This window comes from Mustela erminea, chromosome 3 (assembly GCF_009829155.1).
Source record: "Mustela erminea isolate mMusErm1 chromosome 3, mMusErm1.Pri, whole genome shotgun sequence".
NCBI classification, from domain to species: domain Eukaryota; kingdom Metazoa; phylum Chordata; class Mammalia; order Carnivora; family Mustelidae; genus Mustela; species Mustela erminea.
Genome location: NC_045616.1, coordinates 106,945,088 through 106,962,082, shown reverse-complemented (window position 1 = coordinate 106,962,082; position 16,995 = coordinate 106,945,088). Strand labels below are relative to the sequence as shown.

The following is a 16,995-nucleotide window of genomic DNA, read 5'->3' as shown; positions in this document are numbered from 1 at the left end:
TGCTAGGATCCAGGCCATTCCTATCTTGTGGCTCTCCCATTGTGGGCTTGATGGCTGTTTCGGCACCTTCCAGAGGCAGAGAGGGATGGAGAGAGAGCAATAGGAGGTTGTACCAGATATTCTACGGCAGGATCTAGAAGAAGGAGCCCATCCCACTACTTAAGTTCCATTGACTGAACACTATGACGTGCTCCCACCTGGCAGCAAGGAGCCTGGAAAAGAGTGAGACCCTGATATGGACAAGGGTCAGCCATCACTCCCACAGAGGACACTAAGAAACAGTATCCAAGTGGGAAGGGAAGACAAAAGAAGGAACAGGGGAAGAAAGCAGGCATTGTACAGCATCCCACTGAGAACTGGAAAGGTGATGTCATTACGGCCTCATAAAGTCACCTTTCAAATCTTAATATATGTGAATGTGCAAACACCCACAACGTCCCATCACAGCCGTTCTGCACCGGCTGCTGCCTGATTCAGCCTCCCAAACTGTAACGCTACCTCTTCCTCTTGCATGAAAGGAAGCACATTAGGGAGTGCAAGTGATTATTACTAAGAGACTAAACCTGGACCATATTCCAATTCTTTTTTCTTTCTGGTGGAATTTATTTATGAATTTAGTATTTTATTCATTTGATATTTAATATTTACTGACCAGACTCTGCTCGAGATAAATGAGGGATGGCAGGGAATTATCATAACGGTAGCTCACACCTTGAGGCTTGTTCACTGCACACAAAGTGCGATTCTAAGCACTGCACATGAATTTATTCACTCAACCCTTACAATAGTGTTTTGACAGAAATGTGATTATTGTCCCCATTTTAAGGATGAGGAGACTGAGGCACAGAGAACTTAAATAGCTTTTGCAAGTGTGGCAAGAAGTAAGTGGCAGTGCTGGGATTCCAGCTCTGAAGTCTTTTTTTTCCCCTCAAGCTTTTAATTCATTTGACAGTGAGTAAGAACGAGAGCACAGGAGTGGACAAGCAGGAGGAGGGCCAGAGGGAGAGGGAAAAGCAGGCTCCCTGCTCAGCGGGGAGTCGGATAGGAGGCTTATTCCAGGAACCTGGGATCATGACCTACGCTGAAGGCAGATGCTTAACGAACTGAGCCACCCAGGGGCCCCAGCTCTGAAGTCCACTTAACCATTCTGCCATGCGGGCAAAACCCCTGCCCCCCTGGAGTTTACATTCTTCTCATTAGACTGACAACACACATAAAAACAGATCATAGCAATGTAGAGAGTGACGAGTGTTTTGAGAAAAGCAAAGCACGTTAAAGGGTAGAGGATTGAGGCGCATTGGACACTGCTGTTTCACACCGGCATGTCCCCATACCCTGTTTGACAGCCCCTGGCTTGCAGAGTCTTTCTTTAATGAAAACTGCCCTCCACTGCTGCTTTGGAGTGACTTGGAAGAGCCAGCGAAAATAGATGTTTTCTCTCTCCTCTGACAATACCTTTGCCCAGAGCCATTTGATTGGTTGGACAGTGAGCACTGCTGCTGCTTCTAAGTCATTTCTGTTCTTGGCCAGCAGGCCAGTTCATCGAGAGATGACTGATGTCCAAATTAATAATGAGCAATGACCCCACACAAGTAATCACCTTCTCCCAACTTTTCTCATGGGGGTGATTTTCTGGACCCCAAATGAAGTATATTCTTCTCACCTAAGCACCGAGGAAGTTACGCTCATTCCTCTGGCTGACAGCAATTTGTAGACATGGGTCTGGGTAGCTGGACATTTACGAGGTTGCTAAGAAACAAATGCTTTGGTTACAAAGGTCTCCGAAAGCAGCTCTGGTTTGATGTATCACTGCGTATCATTTCTTTTATCCCATAAAGACACCCCTGACCAGTGGGATATGGGGTAGGGGAAAGCTAAAGAACAAATACTCATTTTCTGAGAGATGAGGAAATTTCCACTTCCTAAGCAGCTGTCTGCCACCCCCGATGGAAAAACTGGAACCATGTACTTCTCTTCTCTGATCCTTATGATTAGCAAATAAGTAACTCATAGTCTGGAGGTACTTAGTAACATGGTTAGTACCTTCCAGGCACTGCCCGAAGCATTATGTCATGTCATCCTTAGAACATCTCCAAAAATTGAGTATTATTACCTAGTATGCAAACCAGGAGAAGGCTAAAAGTTGATTGACCCAACTTCAAACAATAGCAAGTAGCAGTCAGAATTCAAACCCACCTTTGCCTGATGGTAAAGCCTTTGCACTTTGGATTACAGATTCTTTGTTTTCAATGATCACTTTTCAGATGGGAAAAACTGGCAATTCTGATCATGGGGAAGTCGCATTAATAGATTCCTGGAGTTTAATTCTATGAAGTTCACGAAAGAGGTTATAGTCAATGTCTGTAACCTATAAAATCCTTTTTATGGAGGGGAAGTGGTGAGAGAGAGCTTAATCCCACAGTGATGGTTTTTATCTGCTACAGACCTGTGCTTTGAATGTTCTCCGGAAGTCACAGTGCAACTGACTTTTCCATGCAGTGATTTTGAAAGAGTTCACAAGATTAGCCCATTTCTACAGGGGTCTTATCGATTTTCTTGTCGACAAGTAAGAGACATTGGTGTCCTCTGCCTTTTCCCTCATCCCCTCTGTCCAGCCCACGGTCAAGGGGTGGGCTTTCTTAAAAATATTCCTCCAAAGTTGACTCCTCTCCTCACTGAATGTCCTGATCAAGACCCCCGTCGTGTCATACTTGAGCTTCTATAATCACTCCCCAACTGGTCTTCCTGGTTCTTTTCATGTTCCCCTCTGCTGTATCCTGTCTGCAAATGAATTCCTCAAAACAGTCCTTTCGTTGCGTCAGTCACTGCTCAGAGATCGTCAGTGGCTCCCACTAACCCACCAGCAGATTTTGCCAATCTCTTGGGTCACACTGGCTTCCCCCATTCCCCTCATCTTGGTAGCCTTCATTGGCCACTCTGTCTCTCATTGATCCCTTCTAGTTAGAAGCCCACTTTCCACTGAAACAGAATTTCATATTTAATTGCTGGTTAATCTGAGAGAGCTAGGTCTCAGTTTTTGCTTGGCTACGTAGTTGCTGTGTGACTTTTGACAAGTGTTTGGCTACTCTGCCCCTCAGTTTTCTCATCTGCAAAATGAGATACAAAGAGTACTTATCTTTAGGGTTTTTGCAGGAGTAGAATGATATGAGGATGGCAGTGATGATGATCGCTAGCTAACACATATTTTGTGTTTGCTCTGTGCCAGGCACTGTTCCAAGTATGATCTTATTTCTCACAACAACCTGTAACATACGTGCTATTATTTTTTTTTTGTTTTGCAAATGGAGAAACTGAGGCACGGATAGGTAGAGCTAGTAAGTCAGAGATTCTCTCCCAGTTAGTCTAGCTGCACAGATCTCATCCTTTTTTTTAAATTAAAGCATAGTTGACATACAGTGTTACATTAGTTTCATATGTACAACATAGTAGACACAACCCTCATTCTTTTTTTTTAAGATTTTTATTTATTTATTTGACAGAAAGTGAGAGAGAGAGGGAGAGGGAGAGAAAGGAAGACAGCAAGCTCAAACGGGGGAATGGCAGGCAGATGAGAAACAGGCTCCCTACTCAGCAAGGAGCCCAATGTGGGGCTCGATTCCAAGACCTGAGATCATGACCTGAATCGAAGCCAGCTGCTTAACCAACTGAGCCACCCAGGCGCCCCCACAACCCTCATTCTTAACTAATCTGCTATGCCTCCTTCCCCTGGTAGATGATCAGTAAATGATAGCCAGTAACACAGGTCTATAATTCCTTATCTGAAACGCTTGCCAAGCCAGATGATTTTTGGAATCCAGAATTTTGGGACTTCCAAGAAAGTTACACTTGGCATATACTAGGTATTATATAACACCCCAGTGAAGATTGGAACAATAACCTCCCTCCCTCCCTCTGTTTCTCTGTCTCTCTCACACGCACAAGAGAAAACATAAAAGTTTTGGCTTTAAAGCTTTTTGGATTTCGAACAGCAGAAAAGGGATTGTGCCTATAGTAATAAAACTATTAGCAATAATGATAAGCATAATAAATGGTGGCTTATTGTTACAACTTTTCTGACTCTTCTTTTTTTTACTGGATGAGCTCACCGTAAAATGCGCTCAAAAGTATTTTTTAGCTAACTAATGGGGTGGGAAGGGAAGCTGCTAGTCATGGGACCAGGTCTGCCACCTCTTTCACACATGGGGTGCTCTCTCTTCTTACTCTAGTATGACTTCATGGAGCGTCTGGATGGGAAGGAGAAGTGGAGTGTGGTTGAGTCACCCAGGGAACGCCGGAGCATACAGACCCTGGTGCAGAATGAAGCCGTGTTTGTACAGTACCTGGACGTAGGCCTGTGGCACCTGGCCTTCTACAATGATGGCAAAGACAAAGAGATGGTTTCCTTCAACACTGTTGTCTTAGGTAGGTATGAGGTCTCTGAGTGATCATGCCACCAAGGGAAGAATGGAAACGTTCTAGGTTTTTCCACAGAAAATCATCTTCCAATGTAGTTTCTACCCTGTAGGAAACCAGACCAGAATCCTTTATTCAAGCCTCATGGTATTTTCCACCTAAAACTAGCCCAGATTTAAATAGGGAGACTACTTACAGGATCCAGTCGTGGTCAAGAGCTTGGGTCAGACAGGCTGGCTCAAGTCCTGGCCACACAACCTATGCAAATCAGTGGATTTTTGTAAGCTTCAGGTTCCTCACAGTAAAAAAGAACCAACTAGCACCCACCATATAGGGCTAGTTGTAGGAATTAAATAGTATACGCTATATAAAACTCTAAATATGCAGTAAAGCCAATAAATACAGACCATTCACATCAGCTCAGAATTTCTCTGAAAATCCAGAAAAGCTAAAAATCAAAAGTTTAAAAAAAAAAAAAAGACCCACATAAAAATAAATCAAGAAAAAGATATAGACATAAGGGGAAAAAATCATAGCTTTGTTCCCAAGGAGGTAAATCTCAAAATGTTTTAATTAAACACTTGTCATTTTTGGCATGTTTTAGCCCTGTTTTTTATTAGCTATTAAAGGAGAAGCAATGCTTTTATTCAAAATTTCCTCTTATATGTGCATACAAACTCCTGAAAGGGCCATTAGTTTGAGAGGATTTTATGAAGTTTTCGAAAGCAAACCTTAAGAATTTTAACAATCACATAAGCCGCAGATACTTTCATTCAATTTATGTTGTCATTAGGTTTTTATCCTGATGAGGATAACAGATCCTGGGTAGAATGTCCGTGAGTTGGGGCAGCGTGTTAGACATACTTCACAGAAAAATCCACTGAGACTCAGAAAACTCAGTCCCTCCGAGTCCCAGGATGTGGACATGATAGGAATGGATGGGCTTCTGGGCCTCTGGGCATGTCGTCCCCACAGGGTTGGGTCGTGGATCTCAAGGTTCACCGAAGGAGTAGTGTTACGAGGAGAGACCTGGTGAGAGAGGATCAGATCGCAACTCTTCTGTCCCACATCCTGACTGGGAAAGTCACTTACCCCCTGGAGCCTCAGCTTCCTCTGTGAAAAGGACCACATCCCTGACAGGAAGGATGATGTAACTTTACATCCGGAACACATCTGCCATGGCGTGGGTCACCACCGAATGAGAGCAGATGGCTGTTTAGGAGCATATCGTGTACAGCTATTTTCCTATTGACCGGATCCTCAGAACTTCTTTACTGGTCTCACGGATTTGTCTGAACGGTTCCTCGATTCTTGAAAGAGCTAGGGAAGCCAAGTTAAAATTCAGGGCTTACTTTTTTTATCAGCAGCCACAACTTTCAAATGGTCTAAAATCAGGATTTGGTAGTGACCGTAGTGTTAAAGTTAACCCTCATTCCCTCTGCCAAGGAAAACTTGATCCTATCCGAACTGGCCAAATATACAAAGGCAGGGGTTTGGCACACTATAGCCCATGGGTTAAGTCTGGCCCTCTGCCTGTTTTTATAAATAAAGTTTTTCTGGAGCCCAGCCATGTTCATCTGCTGACATATCGTCTATGGCAGCTAAAACAACAGAGCTGAGTAGCTGCCACGGAGACAGCTTGGCCAGCAAATCCTAAATATTTACTTTCTGTCCCTTTACAGCGAAAGTTTCCCAACCCCTGCTCCCAACTAATGTCATAAACTTTGTATCATGGAAGCCACTGGAAAACATCTTCCATGGTTACAGAATATTTCCAGAAGCAAATTATGGATCCATGGGGGAAAGAAAGCAAAAAGGATTAAAAATCAACTCACAAAAGGAAAAAAGAAAAAAACTGGTTTGAGATGTTGAGATTAAAAGCAGTCTTTAGTTTAAGAACATGATGAGAAATGACATCCTTTTTGTCACCTTGTATTTAACTGAAAACTTCGCACATCCTTAAGAGCCCACGCCATAAACAGCAGCTGGCTTAGTTGGAGTCTACAAGGACTCGGTGAGATGGAAAATGACACCAACGACAACCGCCACCCTCCACACATTTATGCTGCATGGACCGGGGGCCAGCCTCTGGCTTAGGCCCTCTGTGGGGACGAGGCTGGCAAACCCACAGAGTAGTTACGTGAGGGAGGTACTCCCAGGGCTCCATTTTCTACTTGAGAAGCAAGACTGAGAGAAGTTAAGCAATTTGCCCAAGGTCACACGTGGTAATCAGGGGGTGGAGTCGGCATCCAAACTCTCCAGAGAATTGTGCTTAACCACTGGATTGCTCTGGATTCCTGCCAAATAAATGCCTTTTCCCCTGCTCAACAAGTTTTCTGGGGGCCAGATTATCTAATACTGGCTTCTGCCCTCCGTCTCCTCTATCCACATAGACACAGACTTGCAGTAGGGAGATGCCCTTCCCCCAGGCCATTACCCTCGTTCAGAGATGGGAATAGCAATTCTCCCCAGAGGATCTCTCTCGTCTGGACTGTAACTCAAAGAGAAAGTCAAAGGTAATCGGCCTAATAATTGGGCAGACATCTTGATAGAGCAATGATAGTAATTGGCCTGAAATGCAGGGAAAAGAACAGGGTTTTATTTGGTTCAGAGGTTCTCCCACACATATCTATTATCAGAACGTTCTCCATCAAGAGCAGCCAGGAGCGCCAAAAGCCCCTGTGATGTGAAACAGAAGGGAAAATGTTAGACGGGTGTCAACCAGCGATCACGCTAAATATACCTTTGACTCAGGGAAGTCTTTTGATGTGTTTTGGAGAGAAGCAGCCTGCTTTCAGAAATGAGTTTCATCTCAGGGGACAACAGAGTGGCATACTTGAAGCACGGTGCGGGTGTCGTGGAGGCCGCCCTCCGCCTGCGTAAAAACCCCATTTACTGGGCTGCCTCTCAGCACCTGCCATTGTTTCCTCAAGAAAACCTAAACCAGGGTGACAGAAAGGAAAACTGATAATATGGCCACCGGAAGGGCGGGGTCGCTTGCACAGTTCAGCCAGACCGTGGGATGGTTCTTTCTCTCAAAAACTGTAGAAATCCTGGGAGAAGGCCATGAAAAATAGTCTCTGTCACAGTTTTTGCTTATTTGGGATTCTCCTACCCTACGTGCATACACACACACACACACACACACACACACACACTGACAGCTGTTTACCAAGGGCCTGCTGTGTGCCAAGAGTTGAGAATCCCTCAGTGAATGATTCAAATCAGGTCTCTTCCTCATGGAGCCTGATGGAGGAAGAAAGACAAGTGAAAAGGCAACCATAAGAATTACAAGAGCCTAGAGAAGGGGTATAAAACCCTTCCTGATTGAGGGAAGGTGAGGAAAGAAGGTGCCCAGAAGGTACATATTTCCTAAACTGACATCGAAGGACCTCAGCTAAAGGGCAAGGAGGCTTTCCAGCCCCACAAAGAGCCCATGCAAAGAGCTCAGTCCCTCTCTGTGCGACTCTGATGGTGAAAGAGCTCCCTCGGCCTCTGCTGCTTTGTCTCTGAAGATGTTAGGTTTGGAAAAGGGAGGTCTGAGCTCACAGATGTTAGTTTCCACCAAACCATCCCCAGACCTAGATGCTGGTCTAGGGAGAAGCAATCTCTAATTCGCTGTAGGGGGGACTTCTTAAAATGCAAACAAGACAGTGCCATTTCTATGTTTAAAACTATTTGTTTCCGTTGGTCACAGAATCAATATATATATCAGCCTGTATTGTCTATGACAGTGAAAATGCTGTGAGGCCAGAGAACTCGCCTATCTGCTTGGATTCACCAATGCCTGCTACAGTGCCTTGCAAATAATAGATTTCTAGTTAATAAAGTGAGCCATACATCAGGAACTGTGACAGTTCTGAGAGCTCACCCTAATTGTAAGCTAATATGTCAGCCTGCCACAATTTCATAGATATTATCAGAATACATGAAACTCCTGGGTCAAAGACAAGGGCCTTTATTACTCAGAGCAAGGCAATATCTAGATTCTGGTAAATGTGCCAGTCCCTCAAGCCCCAGTTCCCACAGGGCAACATCAACAGGTTCAGCTAGGACCGACACATGCAATGGATTGCATTACAGAGGGGAAATCCTGAGTTTATTACACCTGAGTTTCTCAGAGGTGACGGTGAGCCTGCCTGTTCTTTGCACTAGAGTAAGATATTATCTTTATTACACTGGGGAGTAAGCAAACCCTTCCTTTGCTCTGGAGACAGACACCATATCTGTCCTCCAATGTGGTTCACTATGCAGACAACCTTGAAAAGATAGTCCAGAACTATGGCAGTCGGTGTCTTGGCTCACAAGACATTGAGAAACATGAGTGGGGAATTGGAGACATGGAGAATGGTCTCTGAAAACCATGCGAGATTGCTGATTTTGGGCCTGCCCAAGCAACTATTTCATGATTCAACCAAAAGCTTCTTGAATGAATGAATGCACGGTGAATAGATGGAAATCAGGAGCCACTGGATGTTTCTCAGCCCACCTGTAGAGCCAACCTCAAGGACTTTCAGCCTGAAGTGTTAATTGATAAACGTTAAATAAATTGGCCTGCTCTGAGTGTACGGTGTCCTGCCCGATTTTGAAGAAGCAGATACGCTCACTGAGTTCTCCTCAGCATACAAGAATCCAACTACTGCTTGGTTCCGGAAGAAGAGAGCCGAGAAAGGAAACACTGTGGAAAGAAAGCAATATATGCAAGGTTTGGTTTTTCAGTACAGAGTGGGAATAAATGGGAAATCCTGTTTAAGGGAAGGACTTTTGCCGCTCTCAGGTTGCTCCATTAGAAGCCATCTGACTTGATAGTCTTTCAGCCAACATCACTGAGTCAATGACCCCAACTCCCCAGGGCTGTGTAAATGTCACACACCCTGGGCAGAGTGGCTTGGATTTTTCTTTTCATCATCTTAGTAATTTGGAGCCTGAAATTCTGAATGTGTTTATTTTAATTTAAGGCAAAAAAAATGAGAATAATAATTTTTAAAAGAATATGACTGTGTCCGTGTAGACCCAAATCAACATGAAAAAGGTCCCTAAATGATCCCTTTGAAGTGATGACTTGAGAGTACACAGAGAAAGGTAAATCATGAAATAAGATGGCTATGCAGGTTAGAACAAATGGGAACTAACTGATTTTCATGAAAAATAAGATGTACAAAAGGTCAGCCCAAAAGGAATTTTGTACAGCCTAAAACCTACTACTTAAAAATCATGCCTCCATTGGCCAGTCTTACACATTCGAATCTTTCTTTACTGAAAGCAAGAATTTTTTCTACTCCACAAACCTGAGATCAGAAACATCCACTGTCATTTGGAGACTCATCCCCTGCACCTGAGGCTAAAGGCTCAGTATCACACATGTCAGACCAAATCTCAGACTGAGAGTCCGATATTGGAGGGGCTTGGTGGGAAGGGGCCAGCACTCACGATGCTTTAAACTTGCCAACATTCAGACATGGGAAATTTCAGATTTTTAAACCCAAACAAGTTGTTTCTTCTGAAAGACCAGGAGTTGCAGCAGTACTTACCCTGCATCCCTGCCCAGATGCCAGTCAAATAGAGTGCGGTGGTTACTCCCACGCATTCTCCAAGTTGTCCTGGTCCCCTTAACTTCCCATTCCCTTTGCTCCCTCACGTTCCTGCCAGTGCCCTGGAGGTATTGGGGGTTTACTCCCACTGGTCTTCAGAAATGGTGGGCGGTTGATGATGACATTGTTTCATCCGCAGATAGAGGAAAAGGTAGTTGCTTAGTTTCTCTCTTTTTCAGATTCAGTGCAGGACTGTCCACGAAACTGCCATGGGAATGGCGAATGTGTGTCTGGGCTGTGTCACTGCTTCCCAGGATTTCTAGGAGCCGACTGTGCTAAAGGTACTTGCCACTATTTCCCTGCTACGGTTGGAAAACAATGCATAGGCTTCTCTGAGGGGGAGAGCGAGGGGGCACTAAAGAAGCCTCCCTGCGAGATTCTACTGGGACGGCTTGCAAGCTCATGCATGCTAGAAGGCCCAACCCTTGAGCAATGAGCAGGCTTTAATATATGACAATTGGCCGATATACCTATAAGAGCAGGGAGGTTATCCCTGGCACCGAGGTATGCTGAGAAGAAAGATTTGCTAAAAATGAGATGGTTGGATTCCTGTAAAAGCAAAAGTGAATTACCATCACTCCTTTCTTATAATCATTAAATTCTATGTAATGGAAGATTAAGCATCTCAGGGTTAGTAAATTTCATTCATTCTGGCCAGCGACACTCTTAATCTAGGAAGCGCTATTTATCTTGAAGGAATCGGTTTTAAATTGTGTTATTAATTTATCTACACTCCTTTGCACAGAATTGCTGGGGCCCTGGGATTCTTGGGGGAAAGGTAATATAAGAGAAAATGACTCTTGCAAGAACAGGGACTTAGGGGCTGCACACCTAGCTTGCAGGAGACCTGGAGCATAACCTTCAAGGGGCTCTATTAGAGGCAAAAGTAGTAGAGAGCAGAGCTTAGAAGCTCCAGTGGAAACCAAGTACGTTGATTCCTCACCCACCAGTCTGAGAAACAGCGAGGGAGGGGTTCAGGGCCCTGGCTGAAGGGCCAGGCACTCCTGTGTTGAATCCCACCTCTGCCACTTGAGGGTCTGTGTGATCTGGAGCCAAGGATCTAACATGTCTGAGTCTCTATTTCCTCCTCCGGAAAAGTGGGGGGTTCCTTTACACATTCTTTGTGAGCATGGGATGAGCTCTTAGCAGAATATGTTGTGTTCCCTCGAAGGGTTCATAGCTCTTAGCAGAATATGGTGTGTTCCCTCAAAGGGTTCATATTTACCATCTTTATTTATGTATATCACCTTATATTTATTTACATATTTATATAATAGTTTTATGTGCTCACCTTTAAAAGACCATGCTGCCTGGATGCTCTGAGAGAGAGGCAGTTGTTAATAAAGCTACTCTGTAAATGCTCAACAGTGCCACTCCTCTTTCCCATGCTCACCACAGTTGCTGGAGAAAACTGCATTTCAGTTATTCTCAGCATTTCATAGATGGGCGGTCCCCAGCCTTCTGAGTGTTGACTGGTGAGCGAATGGGACTTCCTGGGCATGAAGTTCTGGATTTGGTTGCCCGTGCATGAGACCAATTCCTAAATGATACCATGTACGGACATAATCTTCTATCACAAAATAATGCAAATGCTTTGGTAAACTCGTCAGAAAAAGAGCAGCTGGAAGGAAAAGAGAGCTAGAAGCCACCAGACTGTCGCCTCTGCACACTCTAATGGCATGCAGACACCTCCCCAGGTAGACCGTAGAGCTGGAGCTCCTACCCTTGAGTGCTTTGCTCAGTCAGCCTCTGAGGCACCATGATGGGAGGGAAGGTGGCTGACACAGTGCGTCACCATGCTGAGCGCCCTTCCTGGAGAACGCTGCAAAGGAGGGAAAACCTCAGGATCGTTCGAATGGCCTTTCTTGCGTTATCTAATCTTCCTAGGAGCAAAGGCATTAATGAGAGGAAGGACGGAATGGTCCTTTCACATGTGGCTGCAAATGGGCTGAACCCTCTGCTGCGTGGCATGTGAGCTGTAAATGTGTATTAACACTGACACACGTCAATGTATTATTAATCCTAAAAACCATGTGGGCTCTGACAGCCCATCCAGTTATTGGCCTTTCAGCCCTAAGTACCTCAGCCATTTAAGAACTCCTCGCTCTAAATCCATTTGCAGATGGACGTCCATTCTGCATTATGGATCTGTAATGGCGTGTGCATTTAGCTGCTTAAAAGGACTCTCGGTGTGTGTTTTGCATTCACCACCTGTACTGTGGCTGGGTGCACACTCCGAGGGTGCATTAGCCATGGTATATAATTGATCCTTGTGAAACAAATATTGAGCGGCTGTTAAGAGTAGTTACTCCTGCATACTCAGGCGCTGTTCCTGAAATCAGCCTTTGAACTTGTTGCATATTTTAATTTCGTTCTTGAGGCCTACAGTGGACAGAATTGAAGTATTAAAGAATAAAATTGTTTTCTCCTTGTCTCCCTCTTCATTTTTGGCGAAGTTGCCTTTAGAGTATTAGAAGTAAATTGCGTCTTTGCCCTAGCCATATTTCTTCCTTAGTATTTTTGAAATGGACACAGTTTAAGCTCCTTCATTAACAACAATATTGGGAAATATTCCAAGCCTTTATTTCCTGAACTTTTTTCATGTGCCACCTTTATGATTTTTGCCCAATTCGTGAGCCACCTGTATTATTATGTACTTAACGTATCTCTTGAAGTCAACTCACTATGTTTACATAGATAAATTTCTTCTAAAAGGAACAATGTGAAAATCCGAAATTTAAAAAGTAAAAACTTATCAATTGCAATAAGAGGGGATGTTCGTGCCACCTTTGATCTGTCAAGAGAGGAAAATTTTCAGTCACGGGCATTCAAGCCAGGTCAGCCTCTCACACATGTGTTCACACCAAGAATCCCAAAAGTGGACCTAAGCCCATGTGCAAGAGCCTGGCTTCTAGCCAGATTCGAACCTTGAACACCTCATTTTCTAAATATTGGCTCCTCAGAGTAACAAAAATCGCTAACTACCCCTCTGTGATGAAGTGAGAAACTAGAAAAAATAGGCACACAGATTTAACGGTACAAGCTTCAAGTGAGTAAATGTAATGATTAGCACCTGAGTTACTGGCGAGTTAAGCCTCCACTTTAGATTGTTTTTAAATAACAACTAATAGTTATTTAATATTCAGCATCTACCAGACATTGCATGAAGTACTTAAGACATACCATCTTATCCTTTCTCATATCAACAATATGAAATAAATCCTATTTTAACTACCCCCCCTGTTTTAAGGGTTTCTTTTTTTTTAATATTGAAATCCTTTCAGACTTGCACACGGGTTGCAAAAATAGTACATACAGCTCCCGTACAGAAGTCACCTAATGTCAGCATTTTAAATGATCATGCTTCAGTCACTGAAATGAGGAAATTAACACTAAAGCTGTTACTAACTAATTTACAGACTTTTTTTTTTCCTGGTCCAGATCCCACATTGTATTTAGTTGTCATGTCTCCTTTGTCCACTCCAGTCTGTGAAGGGTCCTCAGTCTTTTCCTTGTGTTTCATGACCTCGTTCATTTCGAAGAATCCTGGTCAGGTGTTTTTCAGTATGTCCCTCGATGTGGGCTGGTCTGATGTTTTCTTGAGATTAGGTGGAAGTTGCACATTTTTAGCAAAATGCCATGTCGTTGTCAGTGAGTCATATCAAAGACGCACTTCTGATTTTCAGCCAGAAGAAACAAATAGAATGTGGTTGTGTGTGTGTGTGTGTGTGTGTGAGTGTGTGTGAGTGTGGGTGTGTGAGAGTGGGGGGGGGGGTAGGTAGGTGTGTGTGTGTGTGTGTGTGTGTGTGTGTGTGTGTCTGTGCGTGTGGGTGTGTATGTGTATGTTACCACCAGAGCTGTGAGGCTCCACCCCGCCGGTCCTGCACGGTTTGTCTGTGGCTGTGACAGGCTGCCACTCATACGCAGCTTCTGAGCCCAAGAAGCTCTGAAGTGTTAGCAGGAAGTAAGTGCAGCAGATAGAGTGAGGGGATCATGCTCGCCAGCGCAGAGGAGAGACAGCTGACCCTGAGTCTCCTGCCACGCAGAGTGGCACATGCCATCTCCCAGCTGTGGCCCATGAACACTTCTCTTCTTTCTTGATAAAAGCCTTAGGAGGGCCCAAATCCCAAGTCCTCCCTCAACACAAGCTGGCGTTCACCTTTGTTCCCTCCCTGACAGCGGTGCCCAGGATGCCTCCGGTCCCGCCAGTTTCCACTACTGCAGGCAGCAGGCAGACTGAGACCCTCCCACCAGGGGAGAAATTTGCCACGTTAGCAGGCGAGATTCCCATCACATCCGAGCAACCAGGTCTGTGTCCAAGTGACAGAAATACGGATTTACTCCCTTGACCTCACACGGCGCCTCCCGTGCCCTCAGACGTGCCGTGCAGACGGCAGCTCCTTGTCTTCTTATAAACCTGCCAGTCCGCATCAGGCATCTGAAGACAGCCTTGCAGGGAATGGAGGAATCAGTCAGCGTGAATTTGCAGAGCATTCAATCCCCGGCCCCCACCGACCTGGGGTCCTCAGGGGCTCAGAAGTCAAAACGGAGTTGACCCGCACATCAGAAGAATGTGTAAGGGTTCTAACACATTGTTCCAAGTCAGCTGAGGGGACAGAACTTACTCGTGCCTCCAACAGATGCTTATTATGGGCCTGCTCTGAGTCAGGGACTGCGCCAAGTGCCGGGAATACGAGGAGCAAGCGTGCCTGCCAGGGCCCTGCCTTCTGAGAGCTTCTGGTCTGCTGCATGCACGTGATCAGCAAGTGGGAAGTATACGTGTGAAGTCTTAAATGCTGTAATGCAGATTTTGAATGGTGGAGACGTTATTTTTTTCAAGATTTTATTTATTTATTTGAGAGTGTGGCAGAGAGGTGGAGTGAGAGAGAGAAGCAGACTCCCCGCTGAGCAGGGAGCCTGATGTGGGGCTCGATCCCAGGAGCCTGGGATCATGACCTGAGCGGAAGGCAGATGCTTAACCCATGGAGCCACGCAGGCATCCCAAAAGACATAGGCATTATTAAGAAGATAAGTTTATGAAGAAATGAAGTATGAATCTATAAAAATAGCCAGTTAATATCAGGGAATGTGGAGAAAATTCTATGGAGAAGGAGTTCAATAAAGGAACTACACTGAATGTGTCTTTCAATGTAGAATTTCATGAATTGTGCAGTGTCATAAGCAATGTGTCTGGATTCAGGCTCATGCGCAAATGGCATTTCTTTTCCAGTATTTTGTCCCGTTCTCCATCAGGTGCCTCTCTCAGTCCAGCTGTAATTAAGCTCATTATTGAAATTATTGTTTAGTCTCCAGTTTTTATTATTACTGTCCCCCTTGCCTGACTTTCTCATAGCTTGAGTGCTGTTTCTTGGGGGCTGGATGCTTTTTAATTATGCTTCCTTTTTTCTTTTATTTGCTTTTATTTGGAGGTCTTTCATTGACTCAAGATGCTCCTTGGGCTGCTTGTAACGCCGTCTTACATTTCAGAAAACATCTGAGGCTTCCAATTCTTCTGTTTTGAGGCTGGCTCCTCGGACGGCTTATTTGCTTCCGAGCTTGAGGCCCCAAACCTACATCAGAAACTTAAAACACCAGAGCCTTACTTGTTAGGTAATGTGTATTTCACAGGGACAAGAAGTGACAGCCGCCACTGCTCAGCAGCTGTCAGGGGAGGCCCAGAAATGCCAGAGCCGTGGGAATGCAAAGCCTTCTCTCTGGGGGTGGGTCTCAGCTCCTACCCAGCTTCTGTGAGGGCTTGAGAAAAGAGAACAGGGATCTTGCCATTTTTCTCCTGTTAACTGGCAAATGTCCCCACTACCCAGGCCCTCCTGGGCTTCCAGCCCTCGAGTCAAACTCCTCCTCATCTGTCATGGCTGACACTTCCTGAGTTCCCACTCCGTGCCAACCGCTGTTCTCAGCCACCACATAGCTCTCTCATTGAACCATCAATACCCCTATTTTATGTACGGCTGCTATCCCCTTCTACAGATGAGGGAAACGAAGCTCAGAGAGACTAGGTAATTTGCTAAAGATCGCTCAGCCAGCAAGGGGTATTGCTGGGATTCAAACCCGGCATTCTGGCTCGGGCTCTTCATACTAGACCATGAGATCGGCCTTAGGAGAGGTGCGGTATAAGGACGAGGGGCTTTCCAAGCAGTTTGTGTGGTGGTGCCACGCTAGGATTTGGATCTGAACCCAAGGAAACTCTCTAGGAGAGGAAACTAGAGTTTACTGAGCAGAAAGCGGCTGAGCCGGCGTTCAAAACAAAGTCCGTCTGACTTCCGAGCCTGCCGCTCTGCGCCACTCTCCTCCCCTCCCAGAGAGATTCGTCATCTTCCTCATCACGTCATTTGCCAGGTCCTGTCAACCTCCACCACGCTCTGCTCGGTTTCTCCTCTCTACCTTCACCATCGCTGTACGGCGCATGCGCCCACCAGCCTCTCTCCGATGGCTTTCCCCCTATTCAGGACCTCCAGCATTCTGCAGAGCTCCGGGTGCACGTACAGCGTACAGCTACTATCTCTGCGAACACCTTCAAGAGCCAGGTGCCTCCCACAGAGGTTACCAGACTTTGGTTTGCAGACGCTGACGTTGATGTTTACATGGGGAAGTTGTTACAAATGCATATTCCCAGGCTTGCCCCACCCCCTCCCCGCCTCCACCAGCCAATTCTAAATCCATAGGACTGGGCTGGGGCTCAGATATGTGCATTTTTAACGAGCCTCCCAGGGGAACTCTGATGCAGGTTGCCAGGGACCATATTCTGAGAATAAAGAACGTTCTTAGAGTAACATTCAAGATCGTTCATGATTTAAGCAGCTTTTGCACTATTATCTGCTACTAAAGCTCATACACCATAGTTTGTAGCTACTTGTCATCCATAAAGCGTCATGGCCCTGCTTCTTCCCCTTTGCTCATGCTGCTTCTTCAGCTGGAACGTTCTCATCAGTCCCAACCTTTCCTATCAAACTGCTACTCCCAGGTAGGTTCC

At 45.2% G+C, this 16,995-nt stretch overlaps 1 protein-coding gene across 21 annotated transcripts in view; it reads left to right on the top strand.

Annotated features, from left to right (window-relative positions):
• The window catches only part of TENM2 (teneurin transmembrane protein 2), a 1,222,850-nt gene that overhangs the window by 1,036,078 nt on the left and 169,777 nt on the right, over positions 1–16,995 (top strand). For all 21 annotated transcript variants that reach the window (XM_032337070.1, XM_032337078.1, XM_032337077.1 and 18 more), the window contains 2 exons: positions 4,227–4,422; positions 10,184–10,285. In XM_032337070.1, the coding sequence (XP_032192961.1) occupies positions 4,227–4,422; positions 10,184–10,285 (298 nt within the window). The remainder of the gene's footprint in view (positions 1–4,226; positions 4,423–10,183; positions 10,286–16,995) is intronic.